Here is a 16,800-nt window from a genome sequence, read left to right as displayed (position 1 = left end):
AGTTCCAGCGCATCGAAATGCGCCAACCATATGAAGCTTTTCATCTTTTATAAAAAAAGCGCATAACCAATATGCAAAGGCGCATAGAAATGTTTTGCTGCTTTTAAATAAGTGTCACTTGGAACGGCACGAAACCAACTTGATAATGTTTTATATAGACAGACAGCCGACTGAACTCATCTGGCTTCGTCCAACGGTTTTCAATCTTTGCGCCAACAGCTCGTTTGGCATGACACCTCTTAATATCATGAATACTGGCTCTCACATGCTTTTATAGCGCCACAGGTAAAAGGGGTCCACATATATAGCCCTCCTTGATGACGCACACGGTAACAGGGAAATACAAGAACCAATCTTATAAGAGCAGGCGTTTCTTCTGACTCTCATAGAAAGAAAACAGCTGACGCTTCAGCGATACACTTCAAACTCGCATTTTGAATATAGAAGGCTCCCATAGTTTCACGAGCTGTCTGTGTTCTGCCTCCACCCGGAATCCAGACATCGAAGAACCGTGGTATACAACTAGTGCAAGCACTGCAGTGTTCGACAAGTCTTTCGCCCTTCCTATATTCTACATATTTTGCATGCTCCCTAAGTAGGTCGTACACGCAACGCACCATCTGTACAATAGAGGATTCATCATAGGACAACGAAAATTCATGCAAGAGTTTAGTGGTGCATTTTACGAAACGCTGGCCATGCTGGTTCTGACGGCTTAGCTCGACAGGCTTTTGGTGGCAGAGCATACCACCGGTACATGACACCGGTTTGCCACTCATTTGAAAACGTGAGTGGCTGGATGAAAGAAACCAATACGGGCCTCTCCCCACCCAGGTTTGCTTCTGCTTGCGGCAGCCATTATCGTCTGCAGAAGCGCTTCCGCTCAGGCACTAACGCAGATTCGACTCAGGGAATCCAGCTTCACAAGCCTCAGAAGGGGTCATGACAGCTAACATTTGAACATGAACTGATTATCGAATTTTGTTGCGCACACGTTAAAGTATAAAACCTCGAATTTTGAACTCATTCGGTGCAGTAGATAGTATTAAATTAATTTTAAAATAATATCGAAAGCAGCTTCCTGGTCTGGTCACCACTGGCCGCTGACGTCAAAACGAGATACCATTCCCATGTCGTCTGCTATTCGCGGTGACGGCTGCAATCTTGCATGCACGCCGTGGACGGTGGTCACTGAGTGTTTTATTTATTTTCAGCAAAAATCTTTTATTCGCATGTTTCTTTTTTCCTTGACAAGCATTCACTATAATATGCGACCTTAGTGATCCTCGGACTTGTTTTGAGATTCACACACACACACACACACACACACACACACACACACACACACACACACACACACACACACACACACACACACACACACACACACACACACACACACACACACACACACACACACACACACACACACACACACACACACACACACACACACACACACACACACACACACACACACACACACACACACACACACACACACACACACACACACACACACACACACACACACACACACACACACACACACACACACACACACACACACACACACACACACACACACACACACACACACACACACACACACACACACACACACACACACACACACACACACACACACACACACACACACACACACACACACACACACACACACACACACACACACACACACACACACACACACACACACACACACACACACACACACACACACACACACACACACACACACACACACACACACACACACACACACACACACACACACACACACACACACACACACACACACACACACACACACACACACACACACACACACACACACACACACACACACACACACACACACACACACACACACACACACACACACACACACACACACACACACACACACACACACACACACACACACACACACACACACACACACACACACACACACACACACACACACACACACACACACACACACACACACACACACACACACACACACACACACACACACACACACACACACACACACACACACACACACACACACACACACACACACACACACACACACACACACACACACACACACACACACACACACACACACACACACACACACACACACACACACACACACACACACACACACACACACACACACACACACACACATATATATATATATATATATATATTGTCGATTAGGGCGAAATCGATGGGCTCATGCTGTAATATTTAAACACACAATCAGAAACATATTAGTCTTACGTTATGAGAGTTAGCTTCTTAAACAACAAGTGCTCCCTCATGTAAAAAGGGACATGTTCAGCATTTCCATCCGCCGTATGAGCGGCGAAAGGGGGGATAGGTTAGCGTTGTTGCCGATTGCTAAGCTGTTTGCCCGTCGATATTGTGGTCCACAAACAAAGAGGAAATCCCAAACAATCACACGTTGACGCAAGAGCCTGCCTTGCGAAGTTTTAGGAACAGACAAATCTTTTGGACGAAGCAGTACCTCTTGACTTGCTGTTATATGCTCGGGTGTTAGTCTTCGGCTAGTAAAGCATTTTTTCTATACTATGTTCAGTCTGGTCACGGCCAGCGCACGAAAGCATGCGCTGCCGCCGCTGTTTCACTCCCATCACCGCAAAACCCAAGGCGATTCGAATGTGCTTCGCTGCCCGCACCGAACAAGAACATCCCATCTGCCGCCACCTCCGCGTCTCGCCTCCCCCGAAGCCGTATGCGCGACTAATCCCGAGCCTTTCCTTGCGTTTTTCTAGCGCTTGTCCAGCAAATGACTCGTGAGTGCTTCAGTGTAAACATACACCATTTAGTGTTTAGTGCGTGAGCTCTATACTCCCGCATGAATGCGCCGATTCGCGGATTGCGACTGCGGGGGCCCCCGCCGCAGCTTGTTTGTTTACATGGATTTTCTAATTGACTTGATGCACACTCGTTCGCACGTACGGCATAAAATGCAAGCTGAGCTAGCAATACTAAACCTATCCACTTCTTTTCGCACCGGTTGCACCTTTACTTGTTCATTAACTACCACTGCGATGCAACAAGCGCCGTGGATGCTACGTCCCGTGCCTGCGCCGGGTAACCCACAAGCGGCTCCGACAACTGCTGTCTGCGCTCGTACGACTGTGTGATATCCACGCTTCCCGCGCTTTCTGATACAAGAAGTCATCGATTTGTGGCCACTACTGCCACTCTATGACACTCTATGGCAACCGCTAAACATTGTGAATACGTGCTCCGTAACCGCCGAAACTCTAGACCCGAACCCCGCACACTCGCGCTATGCTTACTCGTCGCGGAACGGGCCGACAGTTCGGCGCCTACTGACATTCCTGGCCAAGGTCATTGCTGACGAGAAGGGCGAACCTATAAAGTGTAGCTGCTTGTTCTCCTTTTTGTAACGCGATTAAGCAAAAGACAAGCCCATTTGTTCACCTCATCGGGTGTCAAGTTCTCGGTCGGCCTCCGATCTGACCAAGATGCATCGGGCGACCGTCCCCTGATCAGTTCCGTCGCCGTCGCAAAACCGAAAACCTCACACTGCGGTGATAGGCGACCGTTGGTCGTGCTGGCGTCGTTGCCGGTGTAATGCGACGGATCAGTGCGTCGATAAGCTAAGGAACCTTACCGTGAAGCCCACTGTGACCGTGTGCCTTATGCCGAAGAGGCCTTCCGTGCGGTAACATCTTCATCAAGCATTTCTGCATGAGGGTCGACCACTTGCCTATCGTCCACAAAAAAAGAGAGAGACGTGTCCTTTGATATTGCAGCCTGAATTGCACACTACGCTCTGCCCCGTATCCTCTGTGCCGTCATACGAGCATTTCAAAATGGCGGTCGCTCTCGGTGGGAGGAGCCTCTCGATTCCGATTTCTATCGCGTTTTTTTTTTTGTAATATGCTCCACGCGCTAACACTAAAACTTTGCGAGTAGAATCACAGACCTGTATATTATTCACATAAGAATAAAACCGGAATACATAGAACGACCCTGTTATTGCCCCTTTAAAGCTGGCTGGCATCTCGTTGGGTAAAACAGACGCGAAAGTCTACGCTCCTTTGTGTCCTTCCTACGTCCCCGTCTTTTTTGAGCTATCTGCACTCATGTCTTCCGGAGCGGGCACTCTAAGCAGGTGCATGTATGTTCGTGATGCCCCTTCTGAAGGGCAAGATGCAGTACTGTAGTCAAGGATGGGCGATGGACTGAATGTGAAGTACGTTGTTTTTTTTTGTCGCACAATAATGTCCGCTTTGCGGACACGTCTAATTTCTTTTGTTTTTGCGTTTTTGTTTTTTGAGGCCTTTTTTGGCGTGAGGCCAATCCACATTTCAGAAGTTTTCACCACTGCAAAAGGAGACGCAGAGTGGAGCCAAACGTGCTGTCGCACTTTGTATTAAAGCGCAGAAATATACGAAACGATATGCTGTTGCCTTACAAATATGCATATACAAGCGTATTGCAGCTTTCATTCTGAAACGCCGTTATTACGCGTTCAGTGCTGACGTAGACGCCGAGATCTGTAGATGTGTCGTCCCGAAGACAGTTGTACAAAAACGAAAACAGTCATTTCGACAGGACCATGTCGCACTTCGAATCGGCACTGTCTAAGGAGAAACAATGCACTTTATCACCGGAGGAATTGCGGAATAAGCTGTAAAAACCAATGAGAAACACCACACGAGCAAATGTACTGTTTGTGCACCAGCAGCCTTCAGTTTTTGTGCGTACGTATGTTTAACGGTCTCCGGTACTTCACCCCGAGCGTAAAAAAAGCCACTTGGACTGCTTGCACCTTTTCGTGAAATTCGAGAGGTACAGGGCAAAGCGAAAGTAAGGCCTCCTACAGCGGCTTAGCCCTGCCCTTCACCTTTACGTAAGCTGCGCCGTTACGTGACACAGAAAGACGGCTCTATTGAATGCTTGGATTATGCTTTCGCAATAGGAGGTAAGCTATGCTATTAAGAGGTTCCACCAAGTTTGAGCATCTACCGGCTTTCTTATTCACCACCTTCGCCGTCCCGGTCCGATGCCGCCTACCTCACAGCTTCACATACATTTGTGGCCGGCTGCGTCACGAATGCGTAAATGCTTCGCTGTCTTCTGCTGGCCCTGATGTTTACGCATACCAAAAGGTGAGAGATATTGTTCTCTTCGTGAAGACATATGGGGGGCTGCCCTGAATGTGTGTGTTTTGAGTCCGGGGAAAGGAAATGCCAATGCTTTTCTTCTGCATGCACAGATTCAATTTTATTGTATTTGTTATGTTATGTACACTGCATATGGAACAATTTTTCTGTGAATAAGAAACAGTCGATTGGCAGCGTTTGTGTTGTGTTACGTCTCTGCCTCTTTTCCCAGTTTTCCTTTCGCGCTGTGTAAACGTGAATGAGCAGCAATACGCAAGTCTTCGGTTCTTAACTACATTTTCAGCCCTCCAGCCAGAGCTCCTCCATGTAGCTGTGTGTGCAACGTTTGTCGCAAACGAAATAGCTGCCAAAGGTGATAAAACCCATAAAAAGTACCCGTAAGAAGTAAACGAGCTTGCTTTCGTATCTTTGGAGAAGTCTCCGGCCCTAACTTATATATTTTTTTTTTCAGGTGGCATTCCTATATGCGTTTTTCACTCCTTAGGAGCCGTGGCCTCCTCACTCCATGAGAGAAATGCCAGTCGTTTTGCCGGGGCGGGGGTTAATAACTAATCAGGTTGATGTTTGTTGTGATTGGACCTTGCGTAATTTTGGGCTGGACTTCTGGGGGTTAATACCATGCCCAAGGGCCCAGTCCGCCGTTCTGGGCTAGGTTTAGATGCCCTTCAGCTATGTCGAAGCAGCAATATTTCCCTGTTAGCCAGTTCCAACTTGTATCTCTGTTGTACGTACTGTAAATGTTTGCTGTATGCATAAATATTGAGTTATTCTTCTTGCAAACTCCTGTACTCCTGTACTCCTGCACGTACCGTCTCCGACGGGGCGCCTCTGCCACAAGAAACCTCTGCTGCAACACGTACACTGTCTCTGACGGCTGGTGCACAAGGGAAAAATAACCAACAGAAGGAACTTCACTGCTTTTATGCTTAGCATCCTCGTTCACCTGAAAGCTCATTGATTTGGTTTTCACGCGTGTTCCCTATATGTTGGAACGTTTTTCACTCTCGCGCTCAGCTATGACCTGCAATACGCGCTAAGAAAGCACTTAACGACAGGATGGGATTCCTGTAGCCGGAAGTGACTTCTATCTAGCGGTGGCCGAAGCCGGCCCGCAGCGCGAAGGAATCTACGCTCTCTTGCAGCCCGAGCAGACCACGCGCTTTCCTGGGGGCACGCGACGAGTGACGTCACAGACCGCGTGTGTTCCCATAGTTACAGAATGCTGACGACTTCCAAAACTGTATGTACTACACAGGCATCCAATGACTAGCTACGACCACTAATTAACTCGCCCTCTCACCGCTCGAAGGTGATGATAATCTCTGGTTGTTCGCCTGTATTGAAACGAGGTTCAGTTTCAGGCCTGTCTCGACTCTGTGCTAACCGGTAAAAAGTTATTTCACTCTGATATTTACTCTGGTTTACGGAACATTTTAGTCGCTGCGCGCCAACTGTACCTGTGCTACCGGCGTCATTGTAAACACTGTGCCACTGACACCGGAAGCTCTTCATGGCTCACTAACATCATCAGCAAAATCTTTTGTTTACAAATGTCAAAACCATTCATATACTGCACTGCTAGACAACGGTCTTGTTGAGCACACTGCAAATACTACCAGAGATTGGTGCACACTCGGGAAACATATGTTAAAGCTCCTTCCTTCCTTTGTGGACGTGTAACAGTTATTGTGCGAGCTTGTAAGAGCGAAACAGCACAGCTAAGGCCGATTTTAAATTGAAGTTTGGGTCCAATTGCCTGGTATGTGGACTGGAGAGATAGCGACTCGCCTTCACATAATCGAAAACTTTATTTGCGTTTCCGCTTTGCGACTGCCCGTGATTGGAGCGCCAATGGGGAATTACGTAGACAGTGCGACACGAACACTCGTCCTGCAGTCTTCGTCTGCAGCAAGCTTTAGCTTTCGTCTCCACAACAAAAATGCGAGTTCAGAAAAGTCGTAAATTTTGACGCTTTCCCGCGGTTCTGCCTAACGAGTGCGCATAGATACGCGTGAGAGCTATATTCTTTCTTCAGCAAGATCCCGTTTCATTGCCGTGATAATATGCTTGATGTTATTTGCCGCGCCTTTTCGTTGCTGTAAACAGTTTTATTCGAGCACCTAAAAGGCCAAAGTTGAGCTTAATCTCAAAGAGAAACCTAACCTCTGCCTTTAAAAGGGCCAGGAAGTGGATTCAAAGGTCGCTGGCGAATGTGTTCAGTGCGTAGGACGACTGCTTTTGAGCACTCAACCAAAGTATAACTCCTTGTAATGGATCAGAGATTTATTATCCATTATTAAAACTATATTTTTGAAATTCGCGGGCCTACTCGTGAGCACATGGTGGTGGTTTCTAGAACTATTCTTCATCAAGGTACACGTCACGGGCATAGTGATGTCATCGTGTGTGACACGCTAGCGGAAGTTGCCAATCGCCGCAGGCACGACGGCCACACGTTCGCCAGCAGCAAAAGCCGTCTGCTCGTCCCTGAGGCCTTCAGGAGTGCGCGAGCGAGGCCAGCGCCTTCGGACACATAATTTCGATTTACTGCGTCTTTCTCTACTTGTCAGTCGCGCTAAAAGCTCTGTGCCTGTTACCGCTGGCCACCCAAGGAAGAGGAAGCCGACGAACGCGCGTGAGGGAGAAAATCCGCGCTCAGTGAAAGCACGACAACAGGAATTCCGCAAACGAGACGTCAGCTGATTAAGTGTTCATGGGCACAGCACACAAGCTCTTTCTTAATTTTTTTCCGCTGTCTTTCCCAGTATGAGTCGAGGCACTGGACTGACATTCAAGCGCTACATACAATATCAAGGAAAGAAGCGTAGCCAGGAAAGACGTTCAAGAAGGTTGTGCGCCTAACCGCGCTGAATGTCTTTCCTGGCTATTTTTCTGTAAAACTATGCAGCGCCTGAATGATATCCCAGTGCTAACTAGCCAATTAAACAGAACACACACTACATAAATGAGACGAGGGCAGTGAGGAGAAGAGTCCTATTTAATCACCGATGCGCCCGGCGCTAATGAAGGCAGCTCAATAATTCTTGCGGTTGAGGGCGGGCGAATGATGGAAAACCTATTGCTAGTCTCCTTTAGAAACCTCGGCACAGAGAATTTCCTTTAAGCGATGACGCGACAGTGTTAACAGCTCCTGCCTGCGGCCTTTCGTTCCCGTACGTGAACTTTGCTGGTCGCCTAATCACTAATCAGTAATTTGTGCTTCTGTTATCCAACACTTACTCATTAGCAAACGATCGTAATCTACCACATTAGGCGACATACCACTGACATAGATACAGACCGCTTTAACCCCACCGTACGAGCGGCCTTGCGCGGCCTGGGAGTGGTGCATCCGACTCTGGATCCAAGGAAGCTATGTGGTTTCGTGACGTCACACTACTCGCCGACCAATCAGGGCGCGGGCTTGTCATCCTCCAACTACCCACTTGCCAGATCCTTCGATTCTAGTGCGAAAGCGCTACGTATACCACGTCCGAAAACAACCACGAATCTTGTTTGGTGCCTGAGCCTATATTCCGTATTAAGAGAACAAAATCCATTGGAACGGATTATATAGCCTAGGAATTGGTTACGGAACCTTGCAGCTACCATCGCAACCAATCATTCAGTGCATTATACCGTCCCTCTTTCGTACTTTGCATAGCATGTCGTCGTCTTCATCAGCTTCCAAACATGACTATCGCATTGCTCTCTGAAGGTGTTTTTGAGGTAATAGATATTCGACTAGGGAAATCTGTTCAGTACCAGGATTTGGGTGTCCTACGTCTCAGAAGTTGACTCCGAAATTTGAGTTTTCCCACGTTCGAAACCGACCTGGCGTACCCCGAAAAAATATTTTGCCCGCGCCCAAAATCGACTTGGCAGAACAGAGAAATTTGGGTGAGCTATCAGCAAAACTTGGTCGCAAAGTTCTTAAATATATGAATATATGTAGAAACTAGAGATCTGAGCGCTTTCGAAACACGACGTTAGTTGGCGAAGTAAAATCGTCTGTAAATGTTTCGCACGTCGGCGAGAACAACGAAGCCAACAACAGCAGAGTTTTTAACAACGGCAACTTTAATGCTACACGTTAATAGAGAATTCTAGTTTAGCGTCATCGTGGTACCGGAAATGAGGAAAATCACGTTAGCGTGCCGCAAGCAACTTCTCCGTGAGTAGTATTAGTATACGCCCCTTGCAATGCGACAGCGACGGGCGAGTTTAAGTAAATCCTGGAGCAAAGCCGGCCGCGTCGTCTGCTAGCCGTTTCGTCGAGTCATGAGTTCGTTTTCCCACGGCGTTTGGAGCGTTCCATTAATTCATCTGCTGCCAGTGCATAGTGACACAAACTACGGGGCATTCCCAGCAATAGTTTTTCGTATGGTAAATGTTCAAAAGCTATAAAAAAACGCACTGCACATTGTATTTACTCGTCCCTCGCAGGCAGTACCACCGAGAGCGTGCGTGCTCTTTCGGCTGAGTTCGCGTTAGCTTGTCATTCCTGGGTTATATTTCGATATGAAAGAACTTTAAACAATGTCGGCGCGTCATCGGTAATCGGGGAGTGGGAGGTACAGGAAACAAAATATGTTGATTGCAGCGTAAACAATAGTTCATTTATTTAGTGCAGTGCTGCATATATTTTGAGATTTAAACGACACAAAACATTTCAGACGGGACTGCATTTGGTAGCAAGTTCTCTTCGCAGAGGTGGATTGAAAGAAAATGCTCAATACTCCAAAAGGTAAATGTATTCGTCTCATCACCGCGCGATTAGGCTTTGATTCAAATAATGACAACGGAACACCCTCCCACGCAAAAGACACATTAAAACATAAATTGCAAGCAGAAAAAGCCAGCAAAGAAACAAAGCGCAGAAAAGTTGTCGGCGTGATTTTCCTCAGGGCAAATGTTTCCCTCAGTTCAGGTCAGTAACTTCAGGCAAACAGGGTCTCAGCAGGTATCTACCATTTATTGCTCCCTAATATCCGCCTTACCACACATCACATTATTGTTACGTCAGACTTGACATTTTTGTGCGGATTTACATACTGTCGACTTGCAATCCGTTTTCTTGGTCTCTGTTGTGTTAATACTGCATTGAGAGGGAACTGCGCAATACTTTCGGGTGTATTCTGGGTGTACTGCCGCATTATCTTCCCCCAACATTCTAGTTCTGTAAAGAAGCCACTGATAAGCGTCGTAGACTGAAATGACCTTCAAAGGTGTCACAAGCCGTCTCCTAAATTGCGGATGATACGGGTGTCGCGAAGGTTCGACGTGTTCCGACCACTGTCCTTGGACCTAGCAGCTCATTGCCCGACGAAAGGTTTAAAAAAATTAGACTCCTTCCTGTCGAGGTAGCGCCTTTTTGCCACCCTCATTTTTCTTAGTTAAATGACCTTTTTTCTTCATAATAAATCAGCACGCACGGGGATGCCATCATCGTTCATCTGTGCTCGCTCATACACCTTAGGACAATTATCTGCACCACTGCGTCAATTTTTATTTTATAAATGTCCTTTTCTCCTAAACTGAGCGTTTTGGCTTGTTTTAAAGCTTCTCTTATTAGTTCTTGTTTTGTTTGAAACTTGTTGACGTATTGCAGGTACAGGGGTTGTCCGTCCCAACTTAATTTTTTACTCGTTTTTTTTTTCTTTTTTTTTTTTTTACACACGCCATCAATTTCCGGGGGTGGCAGATTATGGAGCAGTGCGCTTTGGGGAAATCTACTCTGCCAGGTGACTCCCGCGGACCCGAGCCAACTGTCCTTTGTAGGCAGCTTCGCTTCAACCTTGCCTAGCTAGCAAGCAAGTCCGACTGCTTTTGAGACGGCAAGACGCGAGAGAATATTTTTTTTTTTCGCCTTGCATTTTTTTTTTTCGCCCCGGAACAATCGGTTCGCAATCCTTCGTCCCAGGGCTTAAAGTCAGAAAGCTCTCGGGGGGCCCAAGACACCCCCATTAAAGCTTAAGAAGGCCTGAGACCCCTCGCGCTCGAATGTACAAGGGCTGTATGAATACGAAACAGACTGCCATTTTTTTCAATTTTGTCAGTGATTTTCATCACATTTTTTTCTTTAATGTTTCCGAAAGTCTGCAGTGAGCTTTAAAAGAACGATTAAGACATGTTCTAAAACTCAAGACAGAGAACAATAACTTCCGCCCTTTGTACAAAATATGTGCGACGCAGGCCACCAGCCACTTTCTCTCTCCCTCTATTTCCCTTTCCACCTATGCCGAATCACTAGAGAAACCCCCCTCCGATGAAGCCAGACTTAAAGCACTGTATATATCGATGTATAATCCATTCCTAATTGCACCCTCTTCCAGCCTTGCCTTAAGTTAATAATCATGAAATTATTTTGTGTGCTCCATGGTGGTTGCGCCGCGTTCTCCTACAACTGTTGCATTTATTGACTTTCTGTATATGGAACTGTCGTAGCCATCCGCAGTATTCCCGATTTTGTACAGGTTCGTCCTGCTATCAATATTTAGTTTTTATGCTTGTGCGAATCGCAGTTCAATGAATTCCTTCTTTTGGTTTGCACAACTCACACGGGCCTAGTTGTTCTCGAGGCTCCGCAGATGGAAGGCGGGTAACCAAGGCGAAAGTTCATGTAAACAAAGAATGCCTATCTAAATGTTATCTCTGATGAGAACAAACGATGCATGTTCTTCGTGTGCCTTTTTTGAGAGCGGAACTCTTGCCTGAATAATTTATTACACAGCGCATTTTGGCCAGCCTTTCATATAACATATATGGCAATCATATTAGCACCTTTAAACTTAAATTTAATATAGAGGTGTCTTCATATCTAAAGGAGCTAAATAATTTTTTTGTTTTTACAAGAGCGAAGATTCTTAAGATATAAGTTATCGAAGAAGCACTAGCAGCGTGCAGTCCTCGCGAAGTATTCATTGCCATAGTTATCATTTTTTCACGCAATCTAGCGTCTCCCGCAGTCTGAAGAAAACGTTGGAGACCTCTACTTCTACTCAGTTGAGACACTGACACATTTAGGTAAGACTTTAAGCAGAAGGCGTCATTTTCATACAGCGCGTTGGCTTAGTGAAGGCGCCGACTCCGCGCTAACGCCCTGTACAGGCCGAATCGAATATAGGAGGATGCGGAAATGGCGAATAGGCGGCGTAAAAAAGGCAGGCGCGATCCTTACCTTTCATGAACGTGGCCGAGAAGCCGGCCTTGTTGACCGACCCGTCGGAGACGAACTTGACAAGCATGCGGTTTGTGGTGGAGCGCAGGTCTTCAGGCGTCCGGTAGCCGCAGAACTTCCCAAGCAGAGGGCTGCTTGCATCATGGCCATCCCGAACCTCCAGGTAGTCGTACACGCAGCTGTCGTGGTTTTCCACCTGTGTGGGTGCACGATTATGTCTCCCAGAGCAGCGACACATTGTAACTCACGTGGACTACGTGGTTGTCTGCGCGGCAAATGTGACCAGGGTTATAGGCAATAAAGCATTTAACGTTAACGCTAGAAAATCTTGCGGCTTGACCAGTGTTCTAGTTGAGGAGGTGTAGTGGCTATTGTTGTTTTAGACCAAATGCCTTACATGGTAGTTTATTTTGCGAAGTATGGCTTGGGGCACCGCCTTCTCCCATTGTTCTGTTTATCCCCCGCTCATCTGTGCTGATTCCTACCTTCAAACAATGTTTGATCATCTCTTGATTGAGAGCGAAAGTAATATCATTTCAGCCAGGTTTTGATTAGAGGTGTTTTGCATATGGACAGTTAGAACATAACAATGCCACTTTCGATGCGCGTCCTCGTCATTTCCCTGCCTGTTGTGTGATAGGACACATGAATAAAATATTTTGTTTTGACGTTTATGATTTTAAATATTACGGTAGCTGGAATTTTGAGTCAGGCAGCTACAAAATGCACCTCACAAAGTGGTCACCTAGGTTTGTTGTTTGTAAGTGAAATTTCCTACAAAAGCTTTCCGAGTGTTGAGCGTGGTATTTGCCTACACAAGCTTGTCAGAACGTTCCACACGTCAGCGTGAGATAATTAAATCCGTACTGTTGTTAAGTCATAGAATCTATTCATTAGTGAGGATGTTCACGTTCTGTGGGGTAGATTAAAAGAAAAAAAAAAAATATTTGATACTGCAAATATGTAGATTTTACTCCAGTTCTGCTGCATGCAAAGGACCCTTGCGTCAGTCGAGAAATTATTACCTTCTTCCTACCACGCCCACTGACCAACGTTCGCCCGCTAAGGGTGGTGGACATGCCAGTTGTAAAAGTTTCCCAGCCATTTCTCATCATGCGGCACGATGTGACCTGAAGCTAAAGAAGTCAACTTAGCATTTCATCACACTAAAAATAATAACTCAAGTTATCGACATTCTAGTGGAAATTAAAAAGAAGAAATGGACATGGGCAGGACATGTAGTGCGAAGAGAGGATAACCGATGGCCGCTGATGGTGACAAACTGGACTCCAAGGGAAGGAAAGCGTAGCAGGGGGCGGCAGAAAGTTAGGAGGGCAGATGAGATTAAGAAGTTCGCAGGGGTCAAGTGGATGCAGCTAGCACAGAACCGGGTTAAGTGGAGAAATATGGGAGAGGCCGTCGCCCTGCAGTGGGTATAGTCAGGCTGATGATGATGATGATGATGAAATAATAAAAGCTGAAATGATCTACTTCCTTTCTTTTTTTATTTTCAGTTTTGTCGAATTTTAGCTCCACTGTCGCAGAAAGGAAGCAATTCATGGTTAGTCATCTTAAAAACGTAACGCCACTATTCAGAAAGTATAAGCTCCGTCCGAAACTTCGAATGAACGAGCGTTTTTTCCGGAAGTGCAACTCAGCCTTTTCTACTTCGGACGCGCGCCCACATGCACGCATACATATTCTTCGACGCATGTAGTTGTTAGTTGCTTTTCCATGTTTTAAAGAAGTTATTTCGAAAATAGGGTCGTAGAGAACGGACAACATGAGTGCCGGTGTTGTCCTCGCTACGTCCTTTTTTTTTCTACGCTAACTTCGGCGTCCTTCACTTTGATAGCGTTCTGACGCGGTGGGTATGCGTCTTCAGGCTTACCTCGAACGATTGGAACTTGAGCGCCACCTGATAGTCATCGGGAACAGTGATCTTCCAAACGCACTCCTTGTTTGGCCGGTAGTCGTCCGGGTAGTTGGGGCTCTGCAGCACACCTTCCTCCATCACAACGTCGCCGCCGCACACGGCTGCAGAGTAGATTGGTTGGTCAGGTGTTGACATGTGGCATTTGCAAAACGCTACAGGCATATCGCAAATGCGTGATCTTCCGCAATACTACATGCAGAGTGTAATAACCTTATTACCATCGACTGTATCGATGTGATAGCACTTTTATTCTAATCGCCAGTTTATTCAAAGTTTGATTGTATCCAATTCTCTTTAAACTCTTCTGGACGCACCAATCTACTTCAATTTGTTTTGTTCCGATTCTCATCTTTTTCTCATTTCATTTCGATTCGTTATATCGTTTTTACTAATTTCTGCTGACCAGTTTTCGTCTGGCGCTTCCATGCTTCCTCTACCAGAGGGCCTTCCCTCCTCATCTTCCACCTCGTCGCAGGTGGCAGGTCATGTTCGGACGGTCTAGCTTGAATAGTGAGACGTAAAGCAATCAGATGAACACGAAACTTCGCTGCCTTTCGACTTAAATGTAAAGGCAATACCGAGACTAGTATACACAGTGTAAAAGTATAGCTGACAAAGATTTAAATAAATGCTTATGTGTTTTTCCGAATTTAATTGAAAATCATGTTTTAAAATGTATCTAAAGATTACTCTTGAATTTTTTGTTCAGCTTGGATGAATAATTAGTCAAATGAAGTATACCTTTTTAATTACAGCTCTAAAAGCATTGGGAAGTTTTCATGCGCCATGCAAATGGTCCGAGCCAAGTGCTTCCGACAGGCAGCCTTAGCATAGCCCTTTTCATTAGGAATTGACGAAAGTTCATGTACGTAAGGAAAAGGAAACTCGGTAGAGAGGATTCAAACTGCTCACATATGAGAAGGCGAATGCATTATGTTTTGCGCGGCCGCGATTTTTTTTTTTTTCAATAAAGTTATTTCGGCGATGTGAATCTTCTGAGTGGCTTGCTGTGAATGAAGACCGGTACACGTTCGGAATTTTGATCTGCACTTGGATGTGGAAACGCAGATTTTCTTGGGGCCATTAAGGGCAGCTCTCTTCGCACGCCGAGCTTCATCATTCCGTTTGCGCATTTCGCTCGCGCTTTCGTGCACACTCAATCCGCGGCCTTTCATCTATACGGCTCCAGTTTAGCCACGCAGAGCAATTACATTTCTTGCTTGGTGGCAAACGTGAAACGTCGGGGTGCCGAACACGGCCGCCTGCATCAGCACGCGCGGCGGGCCTCCATCAGCGTCGTTCAGCGATCGTTTTCAGGGCCTCTAACCTCGAGCATGAGAATCGAAAATAACGTTACTGTGCATAGATATCAAAACGTCGTAGACATAATCGTTATCATCAGCCGGGCTATATCCCCTGCAGGGCGAAGGACTCCCCCATACTCCTCAAATAACCCGGTCTTGTGCTGGCTGCATTCATTTTACCCCTGCAAATTGTCTAATATCAGTCAATTTAACTTCCTGCCGCTCCCTGCTACGCTTGCCCTTCTTATGGAATCCTATTGGTTACTCTTATCGACAATCAGCTATCCTGCATTCGAATGACATGTCCAGCCTTTGCCCATTGTTCTTGACTTCGCTTAATGACCTTGACTCTCTTTTGCTCCCTGATTCATTCTACACTGCCCATCTCTAAAGTTACACCTGTAATTTTGAAGGGAAAGCTTCACTACTGCAGCACTTTGAGCCGTCAGCGTCACGGAGGCTTTCAACTTCAAGTGACCTTGACAGATACTGCGCCTTTCCTTTCTTGTAAACCAGTTTACAATGGAAGCGAAAGCTTCACTACGCTAGCTATAGCAGGTTTTCGTGTGACACTAAATTGGCCCTTCAAGTGAACTTGACCTAATCAAATGTGTTTGTCCACGATTTTGATGTGTTCACCCAAATGTATACTGCACCTTCCTTTCCCCAACAACTAACTTAAACGAAGAGCCAGCCCTGGGTTGTACGATGCCCACGCACGTTAAAGACCCAGAGGATAGCCAAATTACTCCGTAGCCTTTCACTACGGGAACTCTCTTTGCTTCCCATCTTCTTTCTCTCAAGTCTGGCAGATATCGCGCCTTTCCTTTCTTATAAAGCAATGTACAGTATAAAAGAAAAGATACGAAACCATGATCTTTGCCTGGTTAGGTGCAGGTGTCCAAAATGCAGTGGCTTCCACTGAAAAGTGTAATTCTCCTTCCTTTTCACGAAGTCTAATTTAAATAAAAATTTTGAAAAATTGGGGATTGAAAACCAGGTGTTAAAGAGGCTATCGCTGCAACACACACAGCTTTCGCTCTATCACTAGGCTCAAGCCATGCTCAAACCCACCAATTTTTTTTTATTTCCACAGCTCTCCGTGTTGCCCCAACACTTGTGCCTCAAGATTGGAGCATTTCTCGTAACTATACTGCCACGTGTTGGTGACGA

General features: G+C 46.1%; 1 protein-coding gene across 1 annotated transcript in view; it reads right to left on the bottom strand.

Annotated features, from left to right (window-relative positions):
- LOC146182644 (protein tolkin-like) overlaps window positions 1-16,800 on the bottom strand; it is an 803,125-nt gene that overhangs the window by 89,228 nt on the left and 697,097 nt on the right. The window contains exons 9-10 of the mRNA XM_084608884.1: window positions 14,279-14,424; window positions 12,388-12,583 (exon numbers count right to left, since the gene is read on the bottom strand). Of these exons, the coding sequence (XP_084465010.1) occupies window positions 12,388-12,583; window positions 14,279-14,424 (342 nt within the window). The remainder of the gene's footprint in view (window positions 1-12,387; window positions 12,584-14,278; window positions 14,425-16,800) is intronic.

Source organism: Amblyomma maculatum, chromosome 7 (assembly GCF_055883805.1).
Source record: "Amblyomma maculatum isolate TAMU_Amacu chromosome 7, ASM5588380v1, whole genome shotgun sequence".
NCBI lineage: Eukaryota > Metazoa > Arthropoda > Arachnida > Ixodida > Ixodidae > Amblyomma > Amblyomma maculatum.
This window is presented reverse-complemented; position numbering and strand designations above follow the sequence as displayed.